The 27,836-nt window shown below is 39.5% G+C and overlaps 1 protein-coding gene and 1 non-coding gene across 5 annotated transcripts in view; both read right to left on the bottom strand.

Annotated features, from left to right (window-relative positions):
* Positions 1 to 569: 569 nt before the first annotated feature.
* Positions 570 to 27,836, bottom strand: part of EIF3A (eukaryotic translation initiation factor 3 subunit A) — a 49,161-nt gene continuing 21,894 nt past the window's right edge. The window contains exons 11-24 of one of the 4 annotated variants that reach the window (XM_034777896.1): positions 25,833 to 26,018; positions 20,907 to 21,254; positions 20,276 to 20,380; positions 19,765 to 19,878; positions 19,304 to 19,426; positions 17,516 to 17,669; positions 16,225 to 16,409; positions 12,798 to 12,886; positions 7,570 to 8,063; positions 7,503 to 7,539; positions 7,135 to 7,472; positions 5,389 to 5,563; positions 3,718 to 3,905; positions 570 to 1,880 (exon numbers count right to left, since the gene is read on the bottom strand). In XM_034777896.1, the coding sequence (XP_034633787.1) occupies positions 1,621 to 1,880; positions 3,718 to 3,905; positions 5,389 to 5,563; positions 7,135 to 7,472; positions 7,503 to 7,539; positions 7,570 to 8,063; positions 12,798 to 12,886; positions 16,225 to 16,409; positions 17,516 to 17,669; positions 19,304 to 19,426; positions 19,765 to 19,878; positions 20,276 to 20,380; positions 20,907 to 21,254; positions 25,833 to 26,018 (2,796 nt within the window). In that variant the 3' untranslated portion in view covers positions 570 to 1,620. Of the gene's footprint in view, positions 1,881 to 3,717; positions 3,906 to 5,388; positions 5,564 to 7,134; positions 8,064 to 12,797; positions 12,887 to 16,224; positions 16,410 to 17,515; positions 17,670 to 19,303; positions 19,427 to 19,764; positions 19,879 to 20,275; positions 20,381 to 20,906; positions 21,255 to 25,832; positions 26,019 to 27,836 lie in introns of all 4 variants that reach the window. The other 3 variants (XM_034777894.1, XM_034777895.1, XM_034777893.1) reach the window with 3 other exon arrangements.
* Positions 25,580 to 25,711, bottom strand: LOC117881130. The gene has a single exon (XR_004646704.1). It is a non-coding gene; the product is annotated as a small nucleolar RNA SNORA19 (small nucleolar RNA).

Below are 27,836 nucleotides of genomic sequence, written 5' to 3'. Positions count from 1 at the left end.
ATATCATGTACTCCAAACAAGTATAGTTTTACCCAGAAAAAAGGGAAAAATAATTGGTTTGTATAGTCATTTTTTTAGACTGAGTGCACTTTAGGGACAACTTCAAGTATCATCAAAAGACTGTCCAATGAGAACTTGTGGGTAGTGTACTATGTTATCACAGAGACTTGGGTCCTATTGTCTAGTTCCATCTCACACAGAATAATAAGAGGATACAGAGGTAGTCCAGGGTATTGCTTTGCAGCGATTGCTATGGCTAAGTAAGGAGCAGAGCTGACAGACTCCAAAGACACTCCCATCCAACCCTCAAAGGAAGAACGCTATGGAGGTGAAGATTTTTCATGGAGGGTGCAGGAGAAGGGAAGGAGCATAACAACTTAAGTTCATGTTTGTCATAAATGAATGATCACATTTCCCAGTCAGAACACCATACAAGAGGCAAGTTACTTTCTCTTTCATTTGGGACAGACAAGGGTAGGTATGGAGGAAGGGAGTAAGTTAAGCAGCTTGCCTTTTTCGTATAAAAATACATCAGTAATGTTAATTAAAAAGTCAATACACAGTAGAAGCTATTTCTATAAGTTGTTTATTTATCATTGAAGAGAAACACAGCAGCAAATTCTGTGTTGGCTTCAATAAGACCAGATAGTTAATGATTAACATTGTTACTGCACCCCAAAATTGAAGTCAGTCAACACAGCCATTACTACAAAGCACTTGTTGAAAAGGAAAGCATTTATCCTGAAGACAAAGTTGGGGAAAAAAATCTGAACAATTCCTCCAAAACCACACATTTTAAATATGACAATATTTATAAATGCTTGAAAGGCATGAATTATCCAGTAATGGAATAAGCAGTTATGCTATTGGCAAAACAAAATACTCAGCAGTATGTGGACCATAACGCTTGAGTTCTAAAGTCTAATGATGTTTTGTTGTTTCACACTGCAGCAATATTCCTTCTTAGAACGACTGCAAAATGGTTTCATATGCATTCAAGTAAAATCATAGAAAATATCCCAGTGTAGCTAATGTTCAGAATGTTTATTGTAATTTATTTAAATTTAAACAACTTACTGAATTCAGATGATAAAATACCTCACAAAAACCTCTTGCCCTCAAAAATACCTCAGTAGGGGAAGGGTTTTTATAGTTGATCTTGGCCAATTATGGAAATTAATCCAGCTCCATCTTTTCAATAATGTGACCATTTTATGTGAGATGTGTTTTCAACTGCATGTTCGGTGATATAAATCATACCCCATTCCAAATTAAGAATTATATATTTTAAAAAAAGATCCATTTGTTTTAGTTTGAGATATAAGTGTTGCTCAAGATAGCTACAGAGTTCACATTTTTATTTTAGCAACAAGTGATCTGTGAAATATGCAACATTTGTCACATCAGAAACTGGCATTCAATTTCCAACCTTCTGCTGCTAGTTTTGTGCATGATCAATCTATATATGAGTAAGTAATACAGGCTCATGCTTTTATGTTATCTCAAAACATTTGTCAAAGAATACCAATTCCGAATGTTTATAAAGCACAAATATAATAATCTGTGGATTTGCTCAAATCAACCCTAAAACACCTGTTTAAACTGTGTTTAGTTTTTGAATTAACGTCGTACAGTGGTCCATCCATCTTCATCTGTTTCATTTTTAGTGCGACGAAGAGATTCTCGTTCTTTTTCTGTTCTCCAGGACCCCTTCTCGCTCTCTGCATCCCTCTCCCTATCTTTTGAAATAGGAGGAGCAGCAGCAGCGGGAGCAGCAGCAGGAACAGGAGTAGGAGCTGGAGCCGGAGCAGCTCGCCGGATAGTTTCACGCTCTTCCCCACGTTCTTCTTTTCTGTCGTCACCACGCCGCCATGAACTCGCTAAAAATGCGCAAGATCATTAGAAACCACTTTTTTTGTATTACTACAGTCCCTTACAAGAGTTTAAATCAACAAGCCCAGCACTGATAGTTTAATTTAGTGGTTCTCAAACTTTGCCATACTGGAACCACTGCTCCCATGTAACAATACAGATGGTGGTGACACCCAGCTTTAGAGCCCATGGTTTAATTTCACAGTATTGTAATGAAAGCCTGCCAATAGTAACCTGTTGTTTTTTCAGTTGCTCAGAACTAGCCTTAATCTGGCTAGAGCTCTGTCTAATGTACATTATAATAAAGTAACTGTTTAGTTAAAAAACAAACAAAATAAATAATTATTAGCCCATAAGTATCAAATCTTGACCCTTAAAATATCTGGCTAGAAAACAGTCGAGTTTCATAACAAAATGAATCCTAAAAACTGAAAACCCCCAAATTTCATGTGAACGGGGAGAAGGTTTTAGGTATGCCCTGTCTCAAAAAACCCCTGCAAATAGTATCAGCTTTTAGGCAAAGATAAAAGTAGCAGAAGTTTCACTGGGTTATTAACACCTCTTCCTGCACACAAGAGTGTGCTGGAATGCTAAACTGCATAGGAAACTACTTATTTCACAGTAGAGATAAGAAGGTGAACATAATCAGTTTTACAATAATGTGGAAGTTAAATGGAAAACACTTTCAAATACCAAACTTAACATAGTATAAAAGAAGAATCTCAGCGCTGAAAACCAGTTCCTCCTCCTTTCACTTATCAGGAGGTCTTGTGCGGCATTTTCTGCACCATTTTTATCAGTTAGGACCAGATTCAGGGCAGCATCCCTATTCTGGATTGAAGCAAATGGGACTTAAGCACATGCACTGTGGGTGTAATGAGGGAATGTACTCATGTGTGAGTCAGATGTAGATTCAAATCCCTCCTCTAAATTAGGCAGAGAGAAGATTTGAATCCACATCTCCAACTCTCTCTTTGGCTCAATATTTAAGTTTTTCTGCAAAATGGAATTGCTTCAATAGGAAAGACTAAGAGCAACCCACCCCAGAACAGCTTGTAACGCGGTGATTAGGGTGCTCACGGGGGTGTGGTGGTGGAGGCAGGACTTCAAGTCTCTGCTCCAGAATGGGGATTTAAACCTGGTCTCCTGCATCCCAGGCAAATGCCCTAACTACAGCGCTAAAGATGGTCAAGGGGGATGGACTGACACATTGTTTTCAGGCCAGCAAACTTTCGTGAATAGCCTCAGGCCTGCCAACGGTGCATGTTTTGGTGAATAAACTATTTGCCCCAAAACATTTCACCCAGGACTCCTAGTGACATTTTTAATAGTCTCATTCTTTCATTTCTGATCTATATCCCAAATGACAAGAATCTATCTTCCCTTTATACCACTCCGACAGTAGGGACTGACAGTAAAAGGGACCTTAACTGGGTATTTATGTAATTTACTCCATTTTAAGGCCCTTTTACATTACCAGAGCGATGTAAAGGGGCCATTAGTGTAAGCCCTGGTCTACACTGGTGGTGGTGGTGGGGAATTGATCTAAGTTACGCAACTTCAGCTACGTGAATAATGTAGCTGAAGTCAATGTACTTAGATTGACTTACCGTGGTGTCTTCACCGCGGTGAGTCGACTACTGCCGCTCCCCAGTCATCTCTGCCTGCGCCTCTCACGGCGCTGGAGTACAGGAGTCAACGGGAGAGGGCTCGGGGGTCGATTTATCGCGTCTAGACTAGATGTGATAAATCGATCCCCGCTCGCCAATCCGGCGGGTAGTGTAGACATACCCTAAATGATCTCCGGTGACAAATATTTCAACTAGTATGGGGAAACAAACATACTTTCTTCACGATCTGTTCTGATTGGAGGTCCTCTTCTATCTCTATCATCAGCACGCCGATCTCTCAGGTCACGACCACCCCGGTCATCTCTCATGTCACGACCACCTCTATCCCATTCGTCTCGACGACTTGAATCTCTCCAGCTGGAAACTTCCTCAGCTGGTCCTCTTCTCCAGCCAGCCTCATCCCTTTTGCCATTTAAAAATAAATAAAAGTAAGACTAACCCTTTATACTCTGGCTTCTGCTGCAGTGAACACAGCAGTGTTAAAAATGACAAGTTATTTGAAACAGACAGTTTCAACGTGATGCTGTACCAGGCACACAGCACCATTTATGAGAAAAAATTATTGGAGTGTTTAAAGTTAAGATTTCATTTTAGTGAAACCTAAGGTCAATGCTCAATCCTGACTAAGAAAAGGACTGCAATCACACACATCTACCCAGATATAACGCGGTCCTCCAGAGCCAAAAAAATCTTACCGCGCTATAGGTGAGACCACATAATATCGTACTTGCTTTGGCCCCCCTGCTCCTTGTCCCCTGACCACCCCCTCCAGAGACCCCCCATCCCTAATCACCCCCAGGACTCCACCCCCTACCAAACCCCTGCTCCCTGTCCCCTGACTGCCCTGACCCCTATCCACACACCCCACCCCCTGACAGGCACTCACCGGCAACAGCGGGAAGCGGAGCAGCCCGGCCCCAGCCCGCTCCTCTCCACCACTTCCCAGCCGCGGTGCTCCGCTTCCTGCCGCAGGTGAGTATGGGGGGTGTCCTTTCCCTAACCTCCCTGCACTCACCGGCGGTGGGAAGCGGAGCACCGTGGCTGGGAGCTAAAGCACTGATCCGCGGGAGCACTGCTTTACCGCGTTGTATGCGAACCTGTGTTATATCGGTTCACGTTATATCGGGGTAGAGGTGTATTTAAAAGCGAATAGTAAAACATTTTGTGGCTGCTTCTGGGAACAATTAGGGTTTTCTTCACAATATGAATAATCAATATAATTTGTTTATTGTTTTAAAGATGTGACTAATTTCACAAAAGAGAAAAAAGCTGATGACTTTTACAAAACTCCTATCAATATTCAGAGTAGCAGCCGTGTTAGTCTGTATCCGCAAAAAGAAGAACAGGAGTACTTGTGGCACCTTAGAGACTAACAAATTTATTAGAGCATAAGCTTTCGTGGACTACAGCCCACTTCTTCGGATGCATATAGAATGGAACATATATTGAGGAGATATATATACACACATACAGAGAGCATGAACAGGTGGGAGTTGTCTTACCAACTCTGAGAGGCCAATTAATTAAGAGAAAAAAAACTTTTGAAGTGATAATCAAGCTAGCCCAGCACAGACAGTTTGATAAGAAGTGTGAGAATACTTACAAGGGGAGATAGAGTCAATGTTTGTAATGGCTCAGCCATTCCCAGTCCTTATTCAAACCGGAGTTGATTGTGTCTAGTTTGCATATCAATTCTAGCTCTGCAGTCTCTCTTTGGAGTCTGTTTTTGAAGTTTTTCTGTTGTAATATAGCCACCCGCAGGTCTGTCACTGAATGACCAGACAGGTTAAAGTGTTCTCCCACTGGTTTTTGAGTATTTTGATTCCTGATGTCAGATTTGTGTCCATTAATTCTATCAATATTGTTAACAATAGAAAAATCAAACCTTGGACGTCTGAAGCGATCATCCCGATCAAGGTCACGATCTTTGTCAAACTCGCGATCCTTTTCGTTTTCATCAATATCTTTATCTCTATCCAACTCACGGTCTTCCGAAGGTCTGGAGTCTCGCGGGGGTCCCCAGCTGTCTTCACGAGCTTTCTCTCGTTCTCTCCATCCACCTGTTAGTAACAAAAGGAATCAAATTATTACCTGACTAAACTTGGAGTAGTCGAGAGAGAAGGGTTTACTTGCCTTCACAGTAACTGTGATTCTGCTTCAAGTTTTTGTCCATTTGGCTCCCACCTTGAGTGGGAGCCACAAAGACTTGAAGAAGTACCTATGTAATGTAGGTCAGGTGCCTCATTCACGTGAAGAAATCCATACTCCCCATAGTAGTTCAGCAAAGGGCTTAATAAAATCTGTATTTTTAGGGCATGTCTTCACTAGCAACGTTAAAGCGCTGCTGCTGTGTAAAAAAAACACCTCCACGAAGGGAATAGCTCCCAGCGCTGGTGCACTGTCTACAATGGCACTTTGCAGCGCTCGGAGGGGAGGGGGGCTCACTGACAGAAATGTCAAAATAAACACTAAGTAACAGGGCATTAGCATAACCCTCAAACAGCCATGGCTTCCTCAGCCCTGTCTACAAGGGAAAAAGATTTTAAACATGTTGAACTTTATCAGAAATCATCATTAATTTGGGGATCATGGCTACTACATTTAAAATTTGAATTACTATTATTTCCAATCAGATCAATTTGCCCGATGCCTCTTGCGATACCACTTAATAATCTAGGATTCTCAGTTGCATGTATTAGTAGTACTCCTCTATTACACATTGTTCATCCTGTCTTTCTTCTGGAGGGAGAAAGGAAAAGCTTTTGGAGGGTGAGCACTGGGGTTTATTCACTTATGATCATGTTGGAATTGGATTTCAGAATTATCTTAGTTACTTAAATGTTTCCATTTAACATCTGTGCTTTTTCTTAATTACAACTTTAAAAAAGTGACCAGAAGATGATAAACGTATTGGCGATACACTCAACAGTTCAGACCTAGCTAAGCACTACAGGAAATCAGAAAACAACTGTAATAGCCATTACCAGCTAAGACTTCAAATAACTGACTGGAAATATTTTTTGCATGCTATAAATAAAAAGATGCACAAAACCACAGAGGTACCGAAGTCCAGCTTATTGGCTGATGAATTCCAAATTCTCTTTAAAAGAGGCTGACCTCTGGGATAGTTTAAAAAGGAAAGGGAGCCAAAGCTGCATTAGTCTAGTAAAAAGCTGATTCTGCTCCATGAGGGCATTAAAGTTTTTATTTCACATTGGTTAGTTCACAAGACAAGTGAATTCCCAGCATTAATATTTGACCTTTAAATATTTGCTACAGAAGCAATAAATATTGATTTAAAAAAAAAAACCCTAAAAAAAAAAAAACACAACAGTAAAATGAAAAGGATCATTTAAAATGAGAGGGGCATCCAAATTAGCCAGATTGATCCAGCCATTTGCAACAGAAAATTAATAGACTCATACTGATTCCTGGTTTGAACTAGAGCGTATCTTTCAGAAACACACCTAATCTTGGTTTAAAAATAACACACAGAGCTAGATCCAGTTATTTCTGCTATCTCAAGTATCTAGTACTTAATATACATCATACTAAACTCAGCTAATTTCATTTTTGGAAGAGGGATAGAATTATGAAAAAAATCCATAGTTTAATTACAAAATTATTTTACCTGGTTTACCAAATGGTCTCCAAGGACCAGGTCTTGAATCATCACCACGCCTGGGCCCTCTGTCATCATCCCCACCACGCCATGGACCTCTGTCTTCATCACGTCTTGAGAGTCGATCCTCATCTGCACTACGCCAGGGGCCTCTGTCTTCATCTCGTCTGGAAATTCTGTCATCATCCAGACCCCGCCTAGGTCCCCTGTCGTCATCCAGACCACGCCTAGGTCCCCTGTCATCATCTGCAGTGCGCCAACTCCCCCTGTCGTCATCCAGACCCCGCCTGGGTCCCCTGTCGTCATCCAGACCGCGCCTGGGTCCCCTGTCGTCATCCAAGCCCCGCCTGGGTCCCCTGTCGTCATCCAAGCCCCGCCTGGGTCCCCTGTTGTCATCTGCAGTGCGCCAACTCCCCCTATCCTCATCCAGCCCGCGCCTGGGACCCCTATCCTCATCCAGCCCGCGCCTGGGACCCCTATCCTCATCTGCAGTGCGCCAATTCCCCCTGTCGTCATCCAGGCCACGCCTGGGCCCCCTGTCGTCATCCAGGCCACGCCTGGGCCCCCTGTCGTCATCCAGGCCACGCCTGGGCCCCCTGTCGTCATCTGCAGTGCGCCAACTCCCTCTGTCCTGATCTACGCCCCGCCTAGGTCCCCCATCCTCGTCCATGCCCCGCCTGGGTTCCACGTCCTCATCCCGCTTGGGTTCCCCATCCTCATCCCGCCTGGGTTCCCTATCCTCGTCCCGCCTGGGTTCCCCATCCTCGTCCATGCCCCGCCTGGGTTCCCCGTCCTCTTCCACATCCCGCTTGGGGGCTCGGTCTTCATTTGCTTCCCGGGAAGAAGGCTCTTTCTCTTCAGCACCACCACGTCTAAGTAGATCATCTCCTCTTCGGAAAGGTCTTTCATCATCACGCCCTTCTCCACGGCGCCATTCCCTATTAAACAACATGAAAAGGGTGAAAAGTGAAGAAAGGTTTATGTATTAGAGCAGCGGGTCCAACCTGTGGCCCTTGAAGGTGCTCGTTATGAAGAAAGTGTGCAATTGACTGCAAGTTGAAAATACGTTCCCCAACCAGTTGCTATTTCTAACTGGAAGCATCTGAATCAGCCTCATCACTGTCAAAAGGAGGTAGGAGGCATCACCTCCCCTGTTGCCCCAGAAACTGCTCTGAGCAGCTGTTGTCCCTTCTAGGCTACAGCTGCTCCCCTGCTGGCCACCTGCTGAACTGCAAAGAGAATAAGTCTGGCTGCTCCACTGCCTCTTCCCTGCTGATTTGTGGGAATCCAAGAAGAGCAGGAAAGGCATTTGAGGGGCTCTGCCAGAGTCTAAGCCCTGGCCTACACTGGTGGGGGAGGAGGTAAAAATCTATCTAAGTTACGCAACTTCAGCTATATGAATAACGTAGCTGAAGTCGACATACTTTGATCTACTCACTGCGGTGAGTCGACTGCTGACGCTCCCCCGTCGACTCTGCCTGTGCCTCTTGGCCCGGTGGAGTACAGGAGTTGGCGGGGGGAGGGGACTTACCCCTGTCCGCATCCCCCCCCCTCCCAGAGCCGCAGCCCCACTCCACGCCCAGGCTCTGAGGGTGTGGACAGGGATGAGGGGGGGCATGAGGTAAAAAGTTTGGGGACCACTGGTCTAAGGGAATGACTGTTAAAGGATGGCTCCCATCTCTTCCTCCCTGCCTCACACAGCCACACAGTGCAGTCCAGAAGTTGGTAACCAACAATCACGCACAGGTCCATCACAGCAGCCTTGGAATGCTTTAACTGGCAACAGTCCCGTTGGGGTCATAATCCAACTTGGAATGGTCAGAGGACAATGCGCTCCCGGCCTCTCATCTTCCTCACCCTCTGTGCTAGGTGGCTGCAAGTAGGGAGGTACAGGATATTGACAGACTGACTATGCCCTCTGGGGACTACCCCATTCTGAAGTGATGCAAAGGGAGCACAGCAATGGCAGAATCTGTGCCATAATACTGATTGTGGCTCCCTGAGCTTTTGAAATATGTTTGGTCCTCAAAGCTGAAAAGATTGGATACCACTGGATAAGAGTGTGAGCTTTCTTACTTGTCATTATCCAAGATATATTGTTTATTTTAATGCTTCACCAAGTGCTCTATATATATATTTGGCCTGCACCTCTTCTTTCACAACAGCACTAAATACAGTAAGGATGGCATCTATTTTACATATTTATACAGGTCAGAAGCCATGGTTCTGTCAAGAGGTGAAGGTTTCCTCCCAATTTTAGGAAATTAAACAAACTATTTGTGGGGAATGAGGGACAGTTTATTATGAAGATGGAGGGTGATGTGTATCTTTTAGGAATTACGAATCAAGGTGTTAACCTGGATTTGAATTTCTCATGAATTTGAAAAGTAAAAATGCACATTATTGGACTGCTTAGAGGTAAACTACAAAGATTTGGTTAAAAAAATAATAATGCAGGATTCCAACAAGAGGGGGAGAGTATGCCGCTGTTAATTTGACACAACCCATACCTCAACAATCTTGAAAAATCTGAGTTACAGCTTCCTGTTTCTTCTTCCAGAATGAGGGAGAGTACAATTACCTTTAACAAACAATGAGACAGCAATTCTATTCTAGACTCCTGTTTGCACTCAAATCGGAGAATTCTCTTTCAAGCTAAAGTTTTTCCTACTCAGTCTCTGGTGAAAGGTGACTGTTTAGGAACACTAACAAAATTAGCTGTATGGGTGCTCTAAGTTGACAGAAGTAGTGATATCTATAACCATAGCAAAAGAAAGTCTATAACTCAGATTCCTCAGGATCTTAAGAAGGTAATTGTAAAATACTGTGCCAATTACTTCTGCTAATCTTTGTACCTTCAAAATTGTGAAATAATTCTTCAGATGGAAAGAAAAGTCAGGAGATAGGTACTGATTAGGGGCAACTGGAAGCTCTTTCAACTGTGAATATGGCTCTCTACTAAAATTCCCTTTAGAAATTAAGTATGTTTATTGAAGTTAGAAAGCGAATTGTAATCTCAGTCAAACATACTAACATATAGGGAATGACATGCACACTTGTGAGAGGCTAACATACAGAATGTTCTATAGGGGGATATCTTTTTGCAACAAAAACTAATGATCAGACAAGATTATTATTCAGTTCATTACAGAATGGCAGCAGCCACTCCACACTCAAGACTGCAACCCAATTTCCATTATAAGGTTGATGAGGTTTAAAGTAGGATGCCTTTGCAATTCAGGTAGAATTTTTCTGCCAAGTTTCATGCTAATCAAAATGGGGGAGATCTGGTACTAGGATCTCCCCAATCCTGGTGGATGATGATAGTTTAAGAATTCTTATGCTCACTCATACCTCAAAAAGTACATAAGATACACACATGAAATACACGTCAGGCCTTTTTTCCATTATCAGAAGCACATGAAAAGCTATTTGGGGCTCCTCTGGGGAGCAATACGAGTCATGCAAAAGCAACGGATCACCATCACTGATTTTTTTTAAGAAGAAGTTAGACAAACATCTATCAAGGATGGTCTAGATATACTTATTCCTGCTTTGGCACAGAGGGAATACACTACAAGACCTACTGAGGTCCTGTCCAGCCCTACATTTCTATGATAGCTGAAATAATATCATCTCCTCTGATGAATTCCAGGGTTGTCTTCTGATCCCTCTCAGGAACTAGAAGTGCTTGTTGTGAACAATCTCTATTTTCCCTAAAATGGGTGATCTGGAAACAGACACTCCTGTTGAAGGTGCATTCTAGAGCAACTGCCATCTGCCAAAGACCAATCTGCTTTTTTGATGGAGAGGTAATATTTTATATAATGTTTTTTGGGGTGATAAGTTCCTCACTCTGTGACACACACTGCACAGCCTCTCTATTCAGTTATAAATTTATTTTCCTTGGCTGTTTTGGCAAATTGCAGATATTATCTGGAAGATGACTAATTTTGTTGCCTGGATTCTAAGAGATTTATGCTTTCTTTTGTTTCTTATGTTGACCATCTTCCTTGTATGGTGAAGGTTGACTCTCCATTGACTAGACCACAGGTTCTCAACCTGGGGTTTGCAAACACATCCAGCATGTGTCAGGACTACCCTCTCCTTATGGCTAGGGAGGGGGAAATCTGCAATTATTTCCTGTTGTAACACAAGGTCATGGTCCAGAAAAGGTTGAAGACAACTAGGACAAATTGACAGCTAAAACGACCACCCTGAAGTCCTGGGTAATCAGTGTGCCTGCCTGCACTCTACAAGTAGTTCCACGATTATGGACTGTCATATGGCTCTTGGCATTTGAGTGATGAATGAAATGATTTCAAGTGAAAAATCTACGTTTGTGAGACAATCTCTGAATTTCCTTACCTTTATTGGTGTCCATGGGACGATTCCAACATGACACCATTTGTGCTAGGAGCTATAGGCATAAACTAAATATTTGTTCCTGCTACTGCTCTGTGTTCTGCCCTCTATATCACTGCCTCTGCCTTAATTCAGAAATAGATTTCTGAACATTTTATTCAGTTGCAGTCAAATCTACATTACTACACTAGAGTCCAATATAAATTAACATATTCCTTGTACACCCAGACTACCACTAAAACCAATGAGACTTTTGGGTGCAGAAATAATACAGGACCCCTACCCTTCATCTTAAGCAATGTCAGAAAGTATTATGGCTAGATTTGGCTTCAAATACTCTCTTGGGACAAATTAAAAGAATTGGTCAAGAAAACGTTCAATAGTCTTGCATATTAGCCTGTACTGATTTTGATTCCCCTCTCAATATTTTAACTGCATGTAAGAGAAAGAAAAAAGTTCTAACAGATGCACAGAGCTCCCAAAGACCAATATTTCTCCTTCTATGCAGTCATTCTCAAAATCCTCTCAGTTATCAGTGAACGTACCCAAATATCCTAAAACAGTCAGACCCAGGACAAGCATTTTAGCAAAAGAACAGCCTCAAAATACTGAGTCCTTAAACTCTCCCTTTTCAGTTTATTTCCCTTCTCAATTCATGACATTTCTTTGGAGCTTAGTTTCAGCTTGCAGCATATATTTTCAGCTTCTGTAAATTATCCTGGATTTTGAATTTCTTGCAAGGCTTTGAATTTTTGTTACATAGTTCTTCGATATCTGTCTCAATTCCTTAATGGAAAATTCCTAATATGATAGGTCATCACGAAGTCTATATCTAGTCACTCTCTTTCCCTCATTTTGAGCTCTGCAGCAAATCATTTAAGTAAAGATGATGGTTGATTAGGCTGCAGATTTAGCAAAAGAAAAATCATGTAATCAGCTGCTGGTTTATTAGAGGTTTGGTGGCATCCGCTGGTTTTAATGTAAAGGTTTAAATAAACCAGGAAGTTTAATTGTATTCAATGTTCTAGATAAAAGGATGCTTGGATAAAAGTACGATAGAGTTTGGATGGGTCTTTATCATATCTTATCACAAGTCCCCTCTTCCCCGTTTGCATTTTTAAATAGCTATACTCCTTCTGTCTTACTTTGGAATCCTTATAAAGGAGTTTAAAAAACCCCTTGAGGATAACTTTCAAAGATGCAAATGCTGGCCATAATAGAGGCAAAGGCTATTCAGACTGACAACAGGAAGAGTGCCTACAAATTGGGGGCCCAACAACCATGATGCTGGATTTCCCTCTACTTACCTCTCTGGTGGTGCTCGTCTCCATTCAGATTCTGGCTCAGCTGTTCGTCTCCAGGTGTTGTCAGCATCTCTATCACCCCAACGAGATTCCTATATTCGCCACAGGTAAACAGTAGCATCAGCTTTGGTAGCACAAAAATACAGAACTTCTAATATTTGCAATCCATTCACTTCACATCATGCTCTAGCACCAATTAAGCTGATGTTCTCTGCAATGTAACGCTTGAATAACTGTAAATTGGCTGAGCTAAGGAACAGACGTATCAGATAATATGATACAAACAATATTTCTTTAGGTTTAAATTCTAGATTAATACAACAAAAAGTTTACTAGAGCTAATTAAGTACATGAGCAATATTGTAGTGTGACTTTAAGCAGCAGCTAGATTTTTTAGCTAAGAAATATATTAGAACTCAACCCACAGACATTTTAAACTAATGTACTACCATAAACAGCAGCAGATGTCCAGTCACTTCAATTCAACTTTTTAAAAAGTGTTCTTCATTCATTACATGATATGACCCACTATAACCAAGTAAAACCTTATAACAATAAGTGTTTACAGGTACTCTGGATATAGAGTACCTTTACACATTTAGGTGTCTATGAAGTCTATCTAGATGTCTAGATATCTAGCACAAGCTCAAGATGGCTAAAACAGTGCTCCTAATCTTCCCACCTCACCTCCTTTTTCAATCACTGTGAACATCACCACCATCCTGCCTGTCACTTAGACCTGTAATCTGTGCGTCATCTTTGACTTGGATCCCTCTCTAGATCCCTACATTAAGGCTATGTCTAAATCTTGCAAATTCTCTCTCATCCATCCACGCCACTAAAACTCTCATCCAACCTCATCTCATATCTCAAATACAACCTCCTTTTCTCTGGACTTGACAAATGTAGTTGTGCCCCATTCATATCCATTCAGAATACTGATGCAAAAAAGATCATTCTTCTAGCGCATCGCTTTCATCATGTCACCCACCCCTCTTTGAATCCCTCCAGTGGCAACCCCTCCTCTATCGCAAATATAACCTGTTTGTCTTCACTTTCAAAGAAAAGCCCTCTACAGCCTTTCATCTCTTATTTGCTACTGAAATGTTGACTCTTGCCTTCGATTGGCCACTGATGCCAGCGTCCATTACCCACATGCTTAATTTTCAAACTAGCACCTTTGTGCTTTCTCCCCTGCTATGCCTTATGCTTGGGAGAAGCTCCCCATAATCATCTGCAAAGCTACCTTATTATCCTCCTTCAAACTCTCTGTTGTTGTGATGCCTACAAAAAGATTTGACAACGGTTAAGCACCTGGGGCACTGATACTGCTGATCATGCTGACTAATACTGCCTTATTGTTTCCTTATATTCCCCTATCAATATCAATCTGTTGTCTCTCTCATTTTATAATTATGATTATAAACCCTCTGGAGGCAGGGACCATCTTTTTGTTCTGTGTTTGTAAAGCACCTAACAGTTTTTTTTGTGATTCACAGACACTCCATTTTACACAGAAACTATTTAGCATATGACATTTTTACAGTTAAATCCTTGGAAGTGAATATTAGGCATAGCAATAATCAATGATCCATTTTACAAAGCGAAGTTTCTCCTACTATCAAACAAAAATAGACCATTTTTATCTAATCCTGAAACAATTGCATTCGCTAATGAAAAAAAGTTTCTGTACAAGATATAGAAGACGATACATTTGCGTTATAGATTAGTCATATGAATGACTGATTTTGATATAGCCATCCACTTACTTAGAACAGTGACCTTCAAAATTGGATCCAACTAAGGCCTTGTCTTCACTTACCGGAGGGTCCGGCGGCACGCAATTGATGTTCTGGGATCGATTTATCGCGTCTGGTTAAGACGCGATAAATCGATCCCGGAAGTGCTCACAGTCAGCGCCGGTACTCCAGCTCGCCGAGAGGAGTATGCGGCATTGACTGGGGGAGACTTCCTGCCGCGTCTGGACCGCGGTAAGTTCGGACTAAGGTACTTCGAATTCAGCTACGTTATTAACGTAGCTGAATTTGCGTACCTTAGTCCGAAGTGGGGACTTAGTGGGGACCAGGCCTAAGAAAGACATTTAAAGCTACTTGGTCAATGGTGTTTCCAAGCCTCTAAATTTGTATTTCAATATGAGCTTTATGCCCTACAAAGCCTAGCTCCTCCTCCAGAAGGGATATATGGAAGTTTTTATAGCAACCAGTTTGTTATGGAAATAACTTTTCACACATTCATTACAATGACTCAAATAGAAAAAAAGACGGTCAGTGAGTAGGCCCTTTTGTAACAGTTGTGATTAAACATTCAGTTGGTGACTGAAAAGTTTTCCCTGTACTAAAATATGTACATTTAGTAGTGCTAGTAAGTAGTACTAAATTGAGAGCCCCGTAGATAAAGTTCTCTCTACACAAAAGATCACAGTTAACTACCTAGGATCATTCAATCCTTGCTTTCAGTGAGACTGCCAGTTGTGAAGGCATTTTTGGGGTGATGTGCATACCTGTTCCCTAGGAACTGAAAATCAACTTTTCCACATAGGCAAATTAGTAATGGACAAGAGTGTCACCTGGTATTAAATGAGCTGGTGGTTTTAGATAGCCAAACAAATGTTTGCTAAGAACAACCACTTTTTCAAAAATATTTGTAGAAGAGTATTTCTACAAGTACTTCTACTTGTTTCAGTATCTCCTTGAATGACATCCAAAGGAGGACCTAAAACAAGCTTTCCCATTAGCAAGCATTAAAAATTAGAAAATGGCAAAGTTTTGTATAGGTAAGTTACAGGATGTAACACACATTTTTGGAATGACTTTATTATTATACCAATCCCCAAAATCATGACATAATTTAACTTATGGGGAGTTTGGATTTCATTTAAATTGTTATTTCCAGTGTACTCTACTGAGAAAGTGCACTATTTCAGTTCGATTTTGTATTATATTTTCAAAATGATAGCTTCTGATTTTTTTAAAATTTTTTAGTCCTTCACTCTTCTAATCTGATGTAATGAGTATGTTTATTTTTATGTTTAGACTGGAGTTTCCCTTTAATGGCTATTCTGATTCACAACTTTAGCATAAGCCATTACAATTTTGTTCCTCACTGGTCCCTCCCAATTCATCTGTGCTTACTACAATTAAATCTATTCTCTACCCCTTTAAACATATTGCTTCCATTTGTTGACAACTAATTTTCTGTGGCCAATGAATAAATGGTCAATTGCTGACACCCAAATATTAACTTCTGAACTAGACAAGCAACTAAGCACACAGAATTTAACTAAACTTTTCCTTCTGGGTTGTACACCTCTACACGGCTTTCATTAGCCCACCTAAACTGCATTTTCAACTCCTTACAAAATATAGAGAGAGGAAGAGCAACCAGCTGATTAAAAAACTAATCACAATACCCTTCTTGAAAGTGGGTCATCAAGACCCCTCCTCTCCTCTTCTCTGCGACGCTCCCTCTCTTCAATTTCCTGCTCTCTTTGACGTTTTTTCCTCTCTACTTCTTCTAGTTTTCTGACACGCTCCTGGTATTCACGCTGTTCCTGCTCACGTTTTTCACGCTCAACACGTTCCTTCTCTTCGAGCTCTGCAACAAGAATTTGTATTCTTTTGAAAAAAATAAAATAAACTACCAACAGAGCAAATGCTCTCTGAGAGCAGTTTATAACTGGAGGAAAAAAGAGAAAGGGTACACAATAGTCCTCCTCACACCCACAAACATCTAAGTAACCATTGTAGTATTTGTGAACAGCAGCATTCTTCTTTTGAAAGTAATTAACGTCTATATGACAGGAAAAAAACAAAATAATTGATCAACTTGATATCTGGCACAACAGCTGTTAGATATGTAATAAAGAAACCATGCAGATATCTATTTATCGCTGCACAAATCAAATTTATAAACACTAAACGTGTGAAATACTAGTTAACACCATAACAACCTTGATGTACCTCAAGTATGGGCAAGAAGTTCTTCTTAAGGACGCATCAAAAAAAGCGACTAATTATTTCATAAGCCAGATAAAATCTTATCTTCATTCAGGATTTTTGTAAGATGTTTTATAAAGGATACAGACCTGACACTTCAGGGCTTCAGTCATCCATTAACAGCAGGTTGGGAAAATATTTGCCCTATGGAAAGTTATTTCATATTTGTCCAATCTAAGGATTTCCAAGCATCATCTTCTGAAGTCTCGGGTACTAGCCACCACAGACAGAAGATACTGGACTAGAGAGAACACGCCAATGATCCGATATGGTAATTCTTGTGTTCTCAGTCTGGCAACAATGTTCCCTCTATTTTTTTCTCCTCATGTATGGAAAGAAAGATGACGAGAACTCTAATTTGAAACCTTTGAATAGAGACTCTCCAACTCCCATTCTTATTCTATCCCCTCCTTCATTCATTATTGCCTCTTCATTTTCTCTCTTCATTCCACACACCTCTGCCCCTAGTGTTTCTGTGTGTACACAGAGAGAGACAGCCAGCAGGTTGGGTGGTTGCACAAACATGCCTCTCACAAGCACATGGTTGCAATGAATATAGAACTTTCCTCCGAATGGAAAGGAACAGAAACATTTCCTACTATCCAATGGAACACAGTGACCTATACTTGACTTTGAAAGATTTTGGGATGGTTCAAGAAGGAATGAGCTACAATATCAGTCAGTGCATGTCTCATAATTTTTTACCTTTAAGCATTTTTTCTTCTTGCAATCTCTGCTCTTCCTCCTCCTTTTCTCTGTAATAAGAAATACGCCTCTCTTCTTTGCGTTGTCTCTTACGTTCCTCCAAACGGTTATGTCTTTCTTCTGCTAACCTTTCTTCAAACTGTTTGAGTTTTTCCTGAAAAATAGCAAGAGTACAAGTAAAACCTTCAGAACTCAATCCAACAGCTGGAGTGTTATTTAGGTCACTGAACAAAGGTGCAAAGAACTACGAAATAGTCATGTCAACAAATTTTGCAGTAGTCATCTTCCCATCCACTGGCCATTTTACAGGGTGATTGTTAAACTTTCCTCCTGCCAACCCCCTTCTGGGAAGTTAAGAATAAAGGGATGCAATGTCTACCTCTGAGAAATGGAATCAGCATCCACAATGCTAGTGCTTTGTTTCCTCAGAAACCCAAGTATGATAAACAGATGCCCAATCTCTCAGAAATCACAGGTGGTGCCACAGAAAGAGTCGCACATAGCTACCAGAAAGCTGCTAAAACCTCTTCCCTCTTTAACAGTTATTATAACAAGATAATTTAAATTCCTACTTTTGAGGAATATTGATTTTGACAGTTTCTCATATCCCTAAAAATCTCAGGAAAAAAAAACTCTGTAGAGGTAACCCCTAAAGACAATAGATACATTTTTAAGATCAAGTATCAGTAGCCGTGTTAGTCTGGATCTGTAAAAGTAGCAGAGAGTCCTGTGGCACCTTATAGACTAACAGACGTATAGGAGCATGAGCTTTCGTGGGTGAATACCTACTTCTTCGGGTATTCACCCACGAAAGCTCATGCTCCTATATGTCTGTTAGTCTATAAGGTGCCACAGGACTTTGCTATTTTTAAGATCATAATTTTCCCTTCTAAATTCCATAATATTTATGGGAGGAAAACTGCTAAATCTCCAATACACTGCAGAGAAATTCAGAGAAATTTCAAAGTGCTAGAACAGGAAACTAAGTCACACAATTTCTATTGCATCTCTTCTCCCCTTTCATGTATCTAATTTAGATATGACCTGTTCAGGTCAGGAACCTAGTCTCACATCTAAAATACCAGAGATACCTCTGTAACATATAAGTGATCTGCTGAATCAACTAAAAAGACAGAACTGAAACACAAGAATTGTGTTAATTTAAATCTGTTCTTTAGATTAGAAAGATTTTCGAGATTACTCTAACCAGACGAGCAACTCCAAATTGTGGTCTGTGGATTATTTGTGGTCTAGAAGAGCTGACTGGTCACATGCTGCTGTCTCTCGCTCATTTCCATCTGCTAAACCACATTGAAAGGCAGCTAAAATACATCTAATGTTTTAATAATTACTTTTCCATGTAAGCAACCGTGGTAGATGCCACAGCAATTTTAAATGACAGTGCCTGGAAAGTGACAGGGTCTGCCAGATCATCAAGTGGACATCTCCACTCCCATGCACACTTCATTAATGCAACTCTCAATGAAAGAATGAGGGCTCTCTGGAATTACAAAATTATTCTGTGGCTCAATGTCACATTGTGGTCATCACTGTTTGTCTTTCAAAGGGTCAACTGTCTAAATTTGAATTCTTCTAGACTGTCAGAAAGGGTTTTCCCCCCAGAGTTTCAGAAAAATAGCAGGGCAACATCTTTGTAATTTAAACAGACATTATCTTGTCTAGCTCTATTTGTTAATTCATTTGTATTTTTCAAGTGGAACACTGAACTCACAAATTAAGTCCTTACTTTATAGAAATGTTTTTCCAACAAGAACACATGATGTTTACCTGATAAATGGATTGTCGTGCTGCCTTGAGCCTAGATACAAATAAGTCTTTATCCTCCAACATCCTTGACATCCTGTTCTTATGCTCCAAGGCTTTTTCGCGTTCCAGCTGCATTGTGGTGATCTACAAATATGCAAAAGTAAAAATATTAACAATTTTTAAAAATTACATAATATTTGTCTTTATAACACAATCCCCTGAGGTTGTTTAACCCTCAGAGCCCACAACCAGAGGCAGCTTATCAGACAGCTGCCTCTTTCTCTAGCTGGACTGACACAAAAGACATTGCTATCCATGAGTGGGAAAGAAAATAATGAGAAACTGAAATAATCCCCTATGAACTAAATCACATCGCCTCTTCTTGGATTGAGCTGGACAAGGGAAAGCATACATATGGCACAGACCTAGTTTTTATATCAAGCACCAAATGAGGCTGCTATATGAAATCAAAATATCCTTACCCTTTCTTCTTCTTGCTGTTCCCACAGGTCCATATCTCGGACTCTTTGTTCTTCATAGGCAGTCTTTATCAGAGGAATTTCTTCCAAGCGCTTTGCTCTTTCAAAATAGTCAATCTAAATATAGAAAACCAAATGTATTATACCTATAATGTATAAAATAAAGACCAAATCTGGTATGCTAAAAAAATATTTCTACTTCACCCAATATATTCGCTGCCTCAGTATTCCCAGCATATTAGTCTTTGAAACATGCAAAGTTGCACCAGTTTAATCCAAGGTGTGATTTTAAACCAATTTAGTTAAATTGGTGCAGATTTGTGTGTAGAGACTCAGATCAATTAAAGTGTGGCTTGTATGAATTCAGCTTGCTCCTGTATCTCTACAGCAGCAAGGTAAGCTGATATTGTTTTAGAATCAGTATAAAAGTGTATCCACACGGGTTCACAATGGTTTAACAAAACCTGTATAAATGTCTATATAGCCATACCCATACTCTTATTGCTTTAGATACCTTCTTTTCCTGATTCTTCAGACGTTCTTGGAGTTCCTTCTTTTCTTTCTCCAGCTGTTCAACCTGTTTAGCCATGATGAAGTCAGGGTCCAATTCTTCAAGATCCTACAATCAGATATTAAAGTTAATAAACAGTACAGAAAGCAAATAGTTGTTTCCTGGCATGAATGCAGTTTCCTATGTTTACTTTAGTTTTTTTTGCAATTTCTCATTTAACTTTCAAACTAGTTGACTTTCTGAACATTTTTAGGCTCCTGATAGTGTCTGTTGTGTAACCTGCATTCTACTTTGAAGACATCTCATGGATTTTTATCTGAATTCTAACTAAGATATAGTCCCGTTGTCACCGGTACAATTTGGATGTCTATTTCATGTTTTATTACTAGGTAGGTATCTAGATGGTAGAAATCGTCAGTCCCCTCTCAAATGGCTGGACTTCTTTCCTACATGTAAATAGCTTCTATCCCAATGACTGATCAAATATTTAAATTGTCCAAATTGGTAGTCTGATATTTTTAGGAATGTCTTACTGACATAAAAACAAAACAGGTGGAGAACATGAAATTTAGGCAGCTGAATAACAGTACAAGAATCTAGAATAAATTCAATATTCCAGTAATAAGTTGCTTACCTCAATATCAATATCTTTGAATGCCTTGGCTCCCAGTTCAGTCTTCTTAATCTGCTCCAAGCGTTCACGAACAGTTTTCTTTTTGATTTGCTCATGTTCTTGCAGAATACGCTCCTTCTCTCTCTCTTTTGCCTCCTGGCGCAGTCTCTCTTCTTCAGCTTTACGAACTTTTTGAAGTTCAGCTTCACGCTGTTCCAACTCTTCTTTCTCACGCTGAATGTTTAGACTTTCAAGACGCTCCTTTCTCTCCTCTATAGTTTGACGACGAGCAAGGATACGCTGATGCTCTTTCCTTGAATTTTTTAAGTAAGCAGTGACAGCTAACTGATGTTGTTCTTCCTTCTCTTGCTGAATGCAAATTAAGAACAAGACAGAAAATTGGTTGGCATCCCTTTAAAATTCCCAAGTCATGAGAAAGTGAAACATTATAAAACAGACAACTCAAAGTCATCTTATTTCCTATATTTGGCAACTGCATGAAAAACTTTACTGAAACTGAAATCATGGTTCCCAATCCTGTAAACATATACAAGTAGTAGTCTCAAAGGGAATACTCACATGCACAAAAGTTAAACATGTTAAGCATTCCATAGTATCAGATCAACACTCTATGAAGTGTGTCCTAGGTATGAAATTTTTGAACTTCCTTAAAAAAAATCAATTTGGTCTGAAAATATTTTACATACCACTGTAACAATAATAGTTCTAATTCTACAACTGAGAGATGAAAAAAACACTTTAAGTTTGTTTTTATGCACTAAATAGCACTTTATGTATAGCCAGTTTCACTTGTACAATCATTAATCGGTTTTCCATGTTTCTATGGATCTTTTATACAGCAACAGGGGAGAGAAAGTTGTAGGATCACAAAAACTGACAAGATGACTCAGAAGCAAGTGCAGTATCTGAGACTATTTTAAATTCATTTATAAAAAAATAACTAGGTTTCACATAGACTGTGTCCTTTTAAATATCTTCTGCCATTTTTTCTTTACTCACCGCCCATTTCCCATCACCACACCTTAGCTAATCAGCCACTGCAGAGTTTTACAAAGAGAACAAAGAGAAGCAGCATGTACATTTATTTGAAAACGAGGAGTCCGGTGGCATTTTAAAGACTAACAGATTTCTTTGAAGCCACTTATAAGTGCTGCTAATGGGGGAGAAGGCAACAGGAGTAAGGGGAAGAAAGTGGGGAGGGAGGAAAGGCTTAACGAGAACTTACAAAATGTCACCCATATGCATTGTAGTGAATTTGACACAGTTACAGAGTGTGTTGATATAGTAGCAAAGTTCTGGAAGTAACATAAAAAAAAGCCTACTTGGTTTACAGCTTGCAACTGTAACCACAAAAGGGGTTTGATTTTAAAATCAGAACATACACCCTGGAATACTGTGTTATTGCTTATATTATACTTATATAGATGGAAATTCTTGATAAATTGTGGTTGAAATATTAAGATTACTCTAAAAAAGGGAGTAATACTGTAACTTGTACACATTGTTAAAGGACTTCTGTCCCTATGGAGGGAACGTTTATTATTTGATAAATATTGGCAACCTTTTGAGACTGCTAAAAATAAAAGTACACATTAAACACTATTATAATTGAAAAGTTATTTTAACCTCCACTATATAAATATGGGTCTAGCTAGTGGGTCATAATAGTTGGGTCTCTTTAAAAATACTGACTGTGTAATGTGCCTATATTTGGGTCAAACACGGTGAATAATTATATATCAAAATATATATGAGCATGGCCTCAAGTATTGTGTACAACCATAATATCTACTAGACACCATTACATGTTGATCAAGCTGTATCTAACAACGAACGGCAATTTAAAGAATAAAATGTAAAAGCCAATCTCAAATCTAGTGCGATTTCCAAACTTATCACCTAAAAAATAATTGGCATTTTCACTAAACACTTGTAAAGTCAAACACGTTGAATGTGAACATTTAGTAAGTCTAAACACATCAATAGTACAAACATGGAAACAAAAAATGTGTTAAATATCTTTCAGAAATTAACCCTGTAGGGTTCTATTTTTCCCCTGCTGTACAATAAAACAGTTACCAAAGGCTACTAAGAATTTAAAGTTAGAAGGCCCAATTCAATGCCCTCTGAAATCATTGGGAAGAACCCTATTTACTTAACTAGGCTTTGGACCCAGCCCTACGAAGGCTTTGCTAACAGCCATTATGACAATCAATAGTAGTGCTTAATCATGCAGGTAGTCACCTCTAAATAATTTATCTATAAGTCAACTCAAGACAAACACTGCATGTACAAAATGATTACTCCGAACACAACGTAAAAATCTAAAGATGACTTAGTGTCACTCAATACATATTGGTACTTTACGTACTGAGAAGCAAACTGGGGAAACGGTCTAGAAGAAATTACAATAAGGTGGGTACAACACTTGATGAAAGACAGTACTCAAAGAGTAGTTATCAGTAGTTTGCAGTAAAACTGGGGGGGAGGGGAAGGCGGGGAATTATCTAGTGAGGTTCTGCAAGGGTCTGTCCTGGGCCAGTAGTATTCAATATTTTCATTAATTACTTAGATAATAGAGTACAGTTTGTGCTCATAAAATCTGCAGATGACACCAAGGTGAGAGGGGCTGCAAGTACTTTGAAGAACAGGGTTAGAAATCAAAACAACCTCCAAAATTAGAGAATTGGTCTAAAACCAACAAGAGGAAATTCCACAAAGACAAGTGCAAAATACTACACTTGGGAAGGGAAAAATCAAATGGACAACTAAAAAATAGGGAAAACCAGCTAAGCACTAGTCCTACTAAAGAAGATCTTGGGTTACAGTGGATCAAATTGAATATGATTCAGCAATGTGATACAGTTGCAAAAAAAGCTAATATTCTGGAGTGTATTATTAACAGGAGAAGAAGTGGGCTGTAGTCCATGAAAGCTTATGCTCTAATAAATTTGTTAGTCTCTAAGGTGCCACAAGTACTGCTGTTCTATTAACAGGAGTGTCGTATGAAAGATACAAGAGGTAACTGTCCCTACTGGTGAGGCCTCAGCTAGAGTAGTGTGTCCAGTTTTGGGCACCACACTTTAGGAAAGATGTAGACAAATTAGAGAGAGTCCAGATGACAGCAATAAAAAATTGTAAAAGGTTTAAAAAACAACCTATAAAGATGGGTTAAAAAAAATGGGCATGTTTAGTCTTGAGAAAAGAAGGTAAAAAAGAGACTGATAAGTCTTAAAAGATGGTAAGGGACTGGTATAAAGAGGATGGTGATCAATTGTTCTCCATGTCCACTGAAGATGAAAGCTTAATCTGCAGCGAGATTTACATTAGATATTAGGAGAAACTTTCTGCCTATAAAGATAGTTAAGCACTGGAACATGGAAGCATTCCAATGTGGAATCCCCTTCACTGAAGCTTTTTAAGAACAGGCTGGACAAACACCTTTCGGGGCTAGTCTAGGTATACTAGGTCCTGCCTCAGTGCAGAGGGCTGGACTAGCTGACCTCTTGAGGTCCCTTCCATCACTATATTTTTATGATTCTAAATGTCCACTCTCAAAATGCATCTGCAAAACAAAAAAAAGTTTGCCCTTTTTTGTTTCTTTATGATAGGTAAAGATTAACTCAAAGATCTCGCTCCACCAAAAAAAGTATTTGAAAGATCAGGCTCTGAAACACCAATTTTTCCTGGAGAACCTGAAGAGTGACATCACAGATGGAGGTTGAAATCCAACATGCAACTATCAGCCTCAACTGAGGGGGAGTTGGTTTTAAGGCAGGGAAACCTTTACCTCAGGTTTCTAGCTTCAGCTATGAGGTCACATTCCAGGTCCTTTACATGACAAAGTCCTCTAGGAAGAGGAGATAAATCAGGATCCTATATCTTTAATTATATGCCAAAAAAAGTAAAAGAATGTTAAGGTTGTAAAATCAAGCACTCAGAAGCAAGGATATGCCACAGAATAAAGGTTGCCCAGGCAATCCTAATTCCACCCTCTCATATGCATACATGGTGATAGTCTTTAATTACATGGCCACATACTAACTGGTTGGATGCATCATGGAATTTTTGTCTTCCCTCAGAAGTGTCAATAACTTACTACTGCCAGAGGAAGACATTACCAGACGGGCCAATAATTTAATTCAATCTGACAAACCACTTATTCCTTAAATTCTGAAATTTACAAAACATAAAACTGACAAAATATCACTTTATTAGCTTATGTTTTTACTTAATTCAAAAGTACACGAATACAGCTCATCATTACAACTTGAGGGTATTAAAAACCAACAGTTGGCATAATCCTCTAGAATAGTAATAATATCAATAAAATAGAGAAAGATGGAGCAACATATTACTGCAAAAAAATGCAACAACCAAGCTTTGGGCCACTGAAACCCTAGCAGTGCCCATTAATTTATTTAACTACCTATAGACAATTAAATGGTTTTCCTGTGCCATAGGAAAGAAAATCAAACTATTAATATTTACAAAGACACCGACAGCTTCAAAACAAGTATATCTGACTAATCCAAAAAAGCTAGTGGAATTAGAAGGGTGGGGTACATTAACTGAGAGGGCAGAAGGATGTTAAGACACATTTAGCCATCTGCTACTAATAATCATTTTACTACTACATTAAATTTGTACACACTGACCTTCCTGATCAGTGGTTTTGTCTGAAGGGGACTGGCAACAGTAACTACATACAGTCATGCTGCTAATTAACCTTCACCTGTTTGTTTAGCACATCAGAAATAACACTGCTCAGCAATGCAATGAGAGCAGGTCAATGAAATGTGCATTTGACTAGGCAAGAAAAGGTTGAACAGAAACAGTACAACAGACAGAGACAATTCACTTCATGGAATATTGAGATTTTTTTTTTTTTTTTAACAAAAATTTCAAAAACTTAAAAATACTTACCACTATGTTTGGCGGTTTAATGACTTCAAGAGCCTTAGCGAGAGCAGAGGACATAGCAGTCAGCTGATTTCTAATTTGCTCAGAAGGCATACTTTGCAGCTGAGGGCCAAGCGGGGCATCTTCCCGAGTTGAATAATTTAAATCTGATCCAAAGCTCAGCGTTCGAGACGTATGATCAAGGCGAACCTTTACAAAATACATTGAAAAAAGATTCAGAAGATTAGGATTAGGGCACCACTGAATATTTAAAATGAGACATCAATTTGAAATATAGACAGTTTCAAAAACTGAGTTAAAAGTAGTGACCTGTGCTTCCTCGTGGTTTTAAAAAAATCTTTTTTTTTAATTATTATATTTAAATAATGTCTCTCTCTTCATTGTTGTGTCAGTGACCCATAGCTGGGCAAATGACAACACACAGGAAACAGTAAAATTGACGACACACAAAATACTATCAAATATACAAAATAAACTGAAAAAATAATTATTTCTTTCAGCTATAGTAACTTAAGCGGTACTCGTAACAGGTAAATACAATTCTACTGCCATAGATAACCACTTAATTGTCGGAAGTGTGATTTTAAGTTGACTGTGCCTCCGAGGCCAGGTCAACACACAAAGATGCACCAATTTCACTGGTCGTGTGATTTTAAACTTACTGAGTTAATGTGATGCAAATGCATGTGACCCTTCTTAAACAGGTTTAAATTTGGCTTAAATTTACAGGTGCAAGGTGAAACAATGTAACCAATTTTAAACAGAAGTTTGTCCACAAAGGGGTTTGCACAAGTTTAACTAAATTTGTTTTAAACCAAGTAAAGTTAAAAAATGGTGCAACTTCAGCATGCAGACAAGCTCTAAGCGTAAATTACTTTTTAAAAAACAACTGTTCTAGATATTGGAAATGACGTTTGAACAATTAAAGAACAAAACTTTTGCTACATCTGGCTTATATTCAACGGAACAAAATGGCTTGTAAAAAAGCTCACCCCCATAAAGAAGTGACTCTCCAAAGTCTGAATAAAGACAAGTACGGAAGCATGGCTCTAAGACAGAGTCATTCAATGATTCTATGTAAGGAACACTGCATGAGGTGAAAACCAACTACATGAATAGTTCTTGCTACTGCCCTTTCATTAGTGACAGATAACTTGCTCTACTTCATTCCACTTAAACTTGGCAGTAGACACCAAGAGTGAAAGCCTGATCCCAACGTAGCCACTAGAAGCTTTGCCAGTGACTTCAATGAGGCCTTCAAATGCAAGTATTTTATTATAGGTACTAACTAGACTCAACGTCTTCCCTAAATCAAATGAACAGATGTGAAGTGCTCTGAAATAAGAACAGTTTGTTTCTTCATGATCATATGCAAAAATATGGTAGTGTAGGCTACAGCTCAGGTTAATGTTTAATACATAAGTATACACTTCGGGTTTCAGAGTACCAGCCGTGTTAGTCTGTATCCGCAAAAAGAACAGGAGTACTTGTGGCACCTTAGAGACTAACAAATTTATTTGAGCATAAGCTTTCATGGGCTACAGCTGATGAAGTGGGCTGTAGCCCATGAAAACTTATGCTCAAATAAATTTGTTAGTCTCTAAGGTGCCACAAGTACTCCTGTTCCTTTTAAGTATATACTTGACTTCCACTGGCAATACATCTTATCTACAGCAGAAGTTAAAATGTCTCAAGCCGTTTGCTGTTTTATATCATGCCTACAGCTGGACAAAGTGTGCACCAAGTAGCTTTTTGGAAGTGGTCCTAAGTGATTACTTTGGAGCGTGCCCAAAGTTTCCAGTACTGTTTTGTTAGACTTTTGGTTAAGGACATCCTGTATTAGACAATCTGTTTTTGCTGATCCCTTGGGCAGTCACAAATAAGTTTCGCTGAAATTTATTGTATTTACATACTGAACTCCTCTTCACTACTGCAGGTGGGCTACACAATTTAAGAACATAAAAACATTAACAAATTAACATATCAAAAAGAGATCACATCCTCAAT

The sequence above is a fragment of the Trachemys scripta genome, chromosome 7 (genome assembly GCF_013100865.1).
Source record: "Trachemys scripta elegans isolate TJP31775 chromosome 7, CAS_Tse_1.0, whole genome shotgun sequence".
In the NCBI taxonomy this organism is placed as follows: Eukaryota; Metazoa; Chordata; order Testudines; family Emydidae; genus Trachemys; species Trachemys scripta.
Note: the sequence above shows the minus strand (reverse complement) of the source record. Positions and strands in the feature narration are given on the sequence as shown.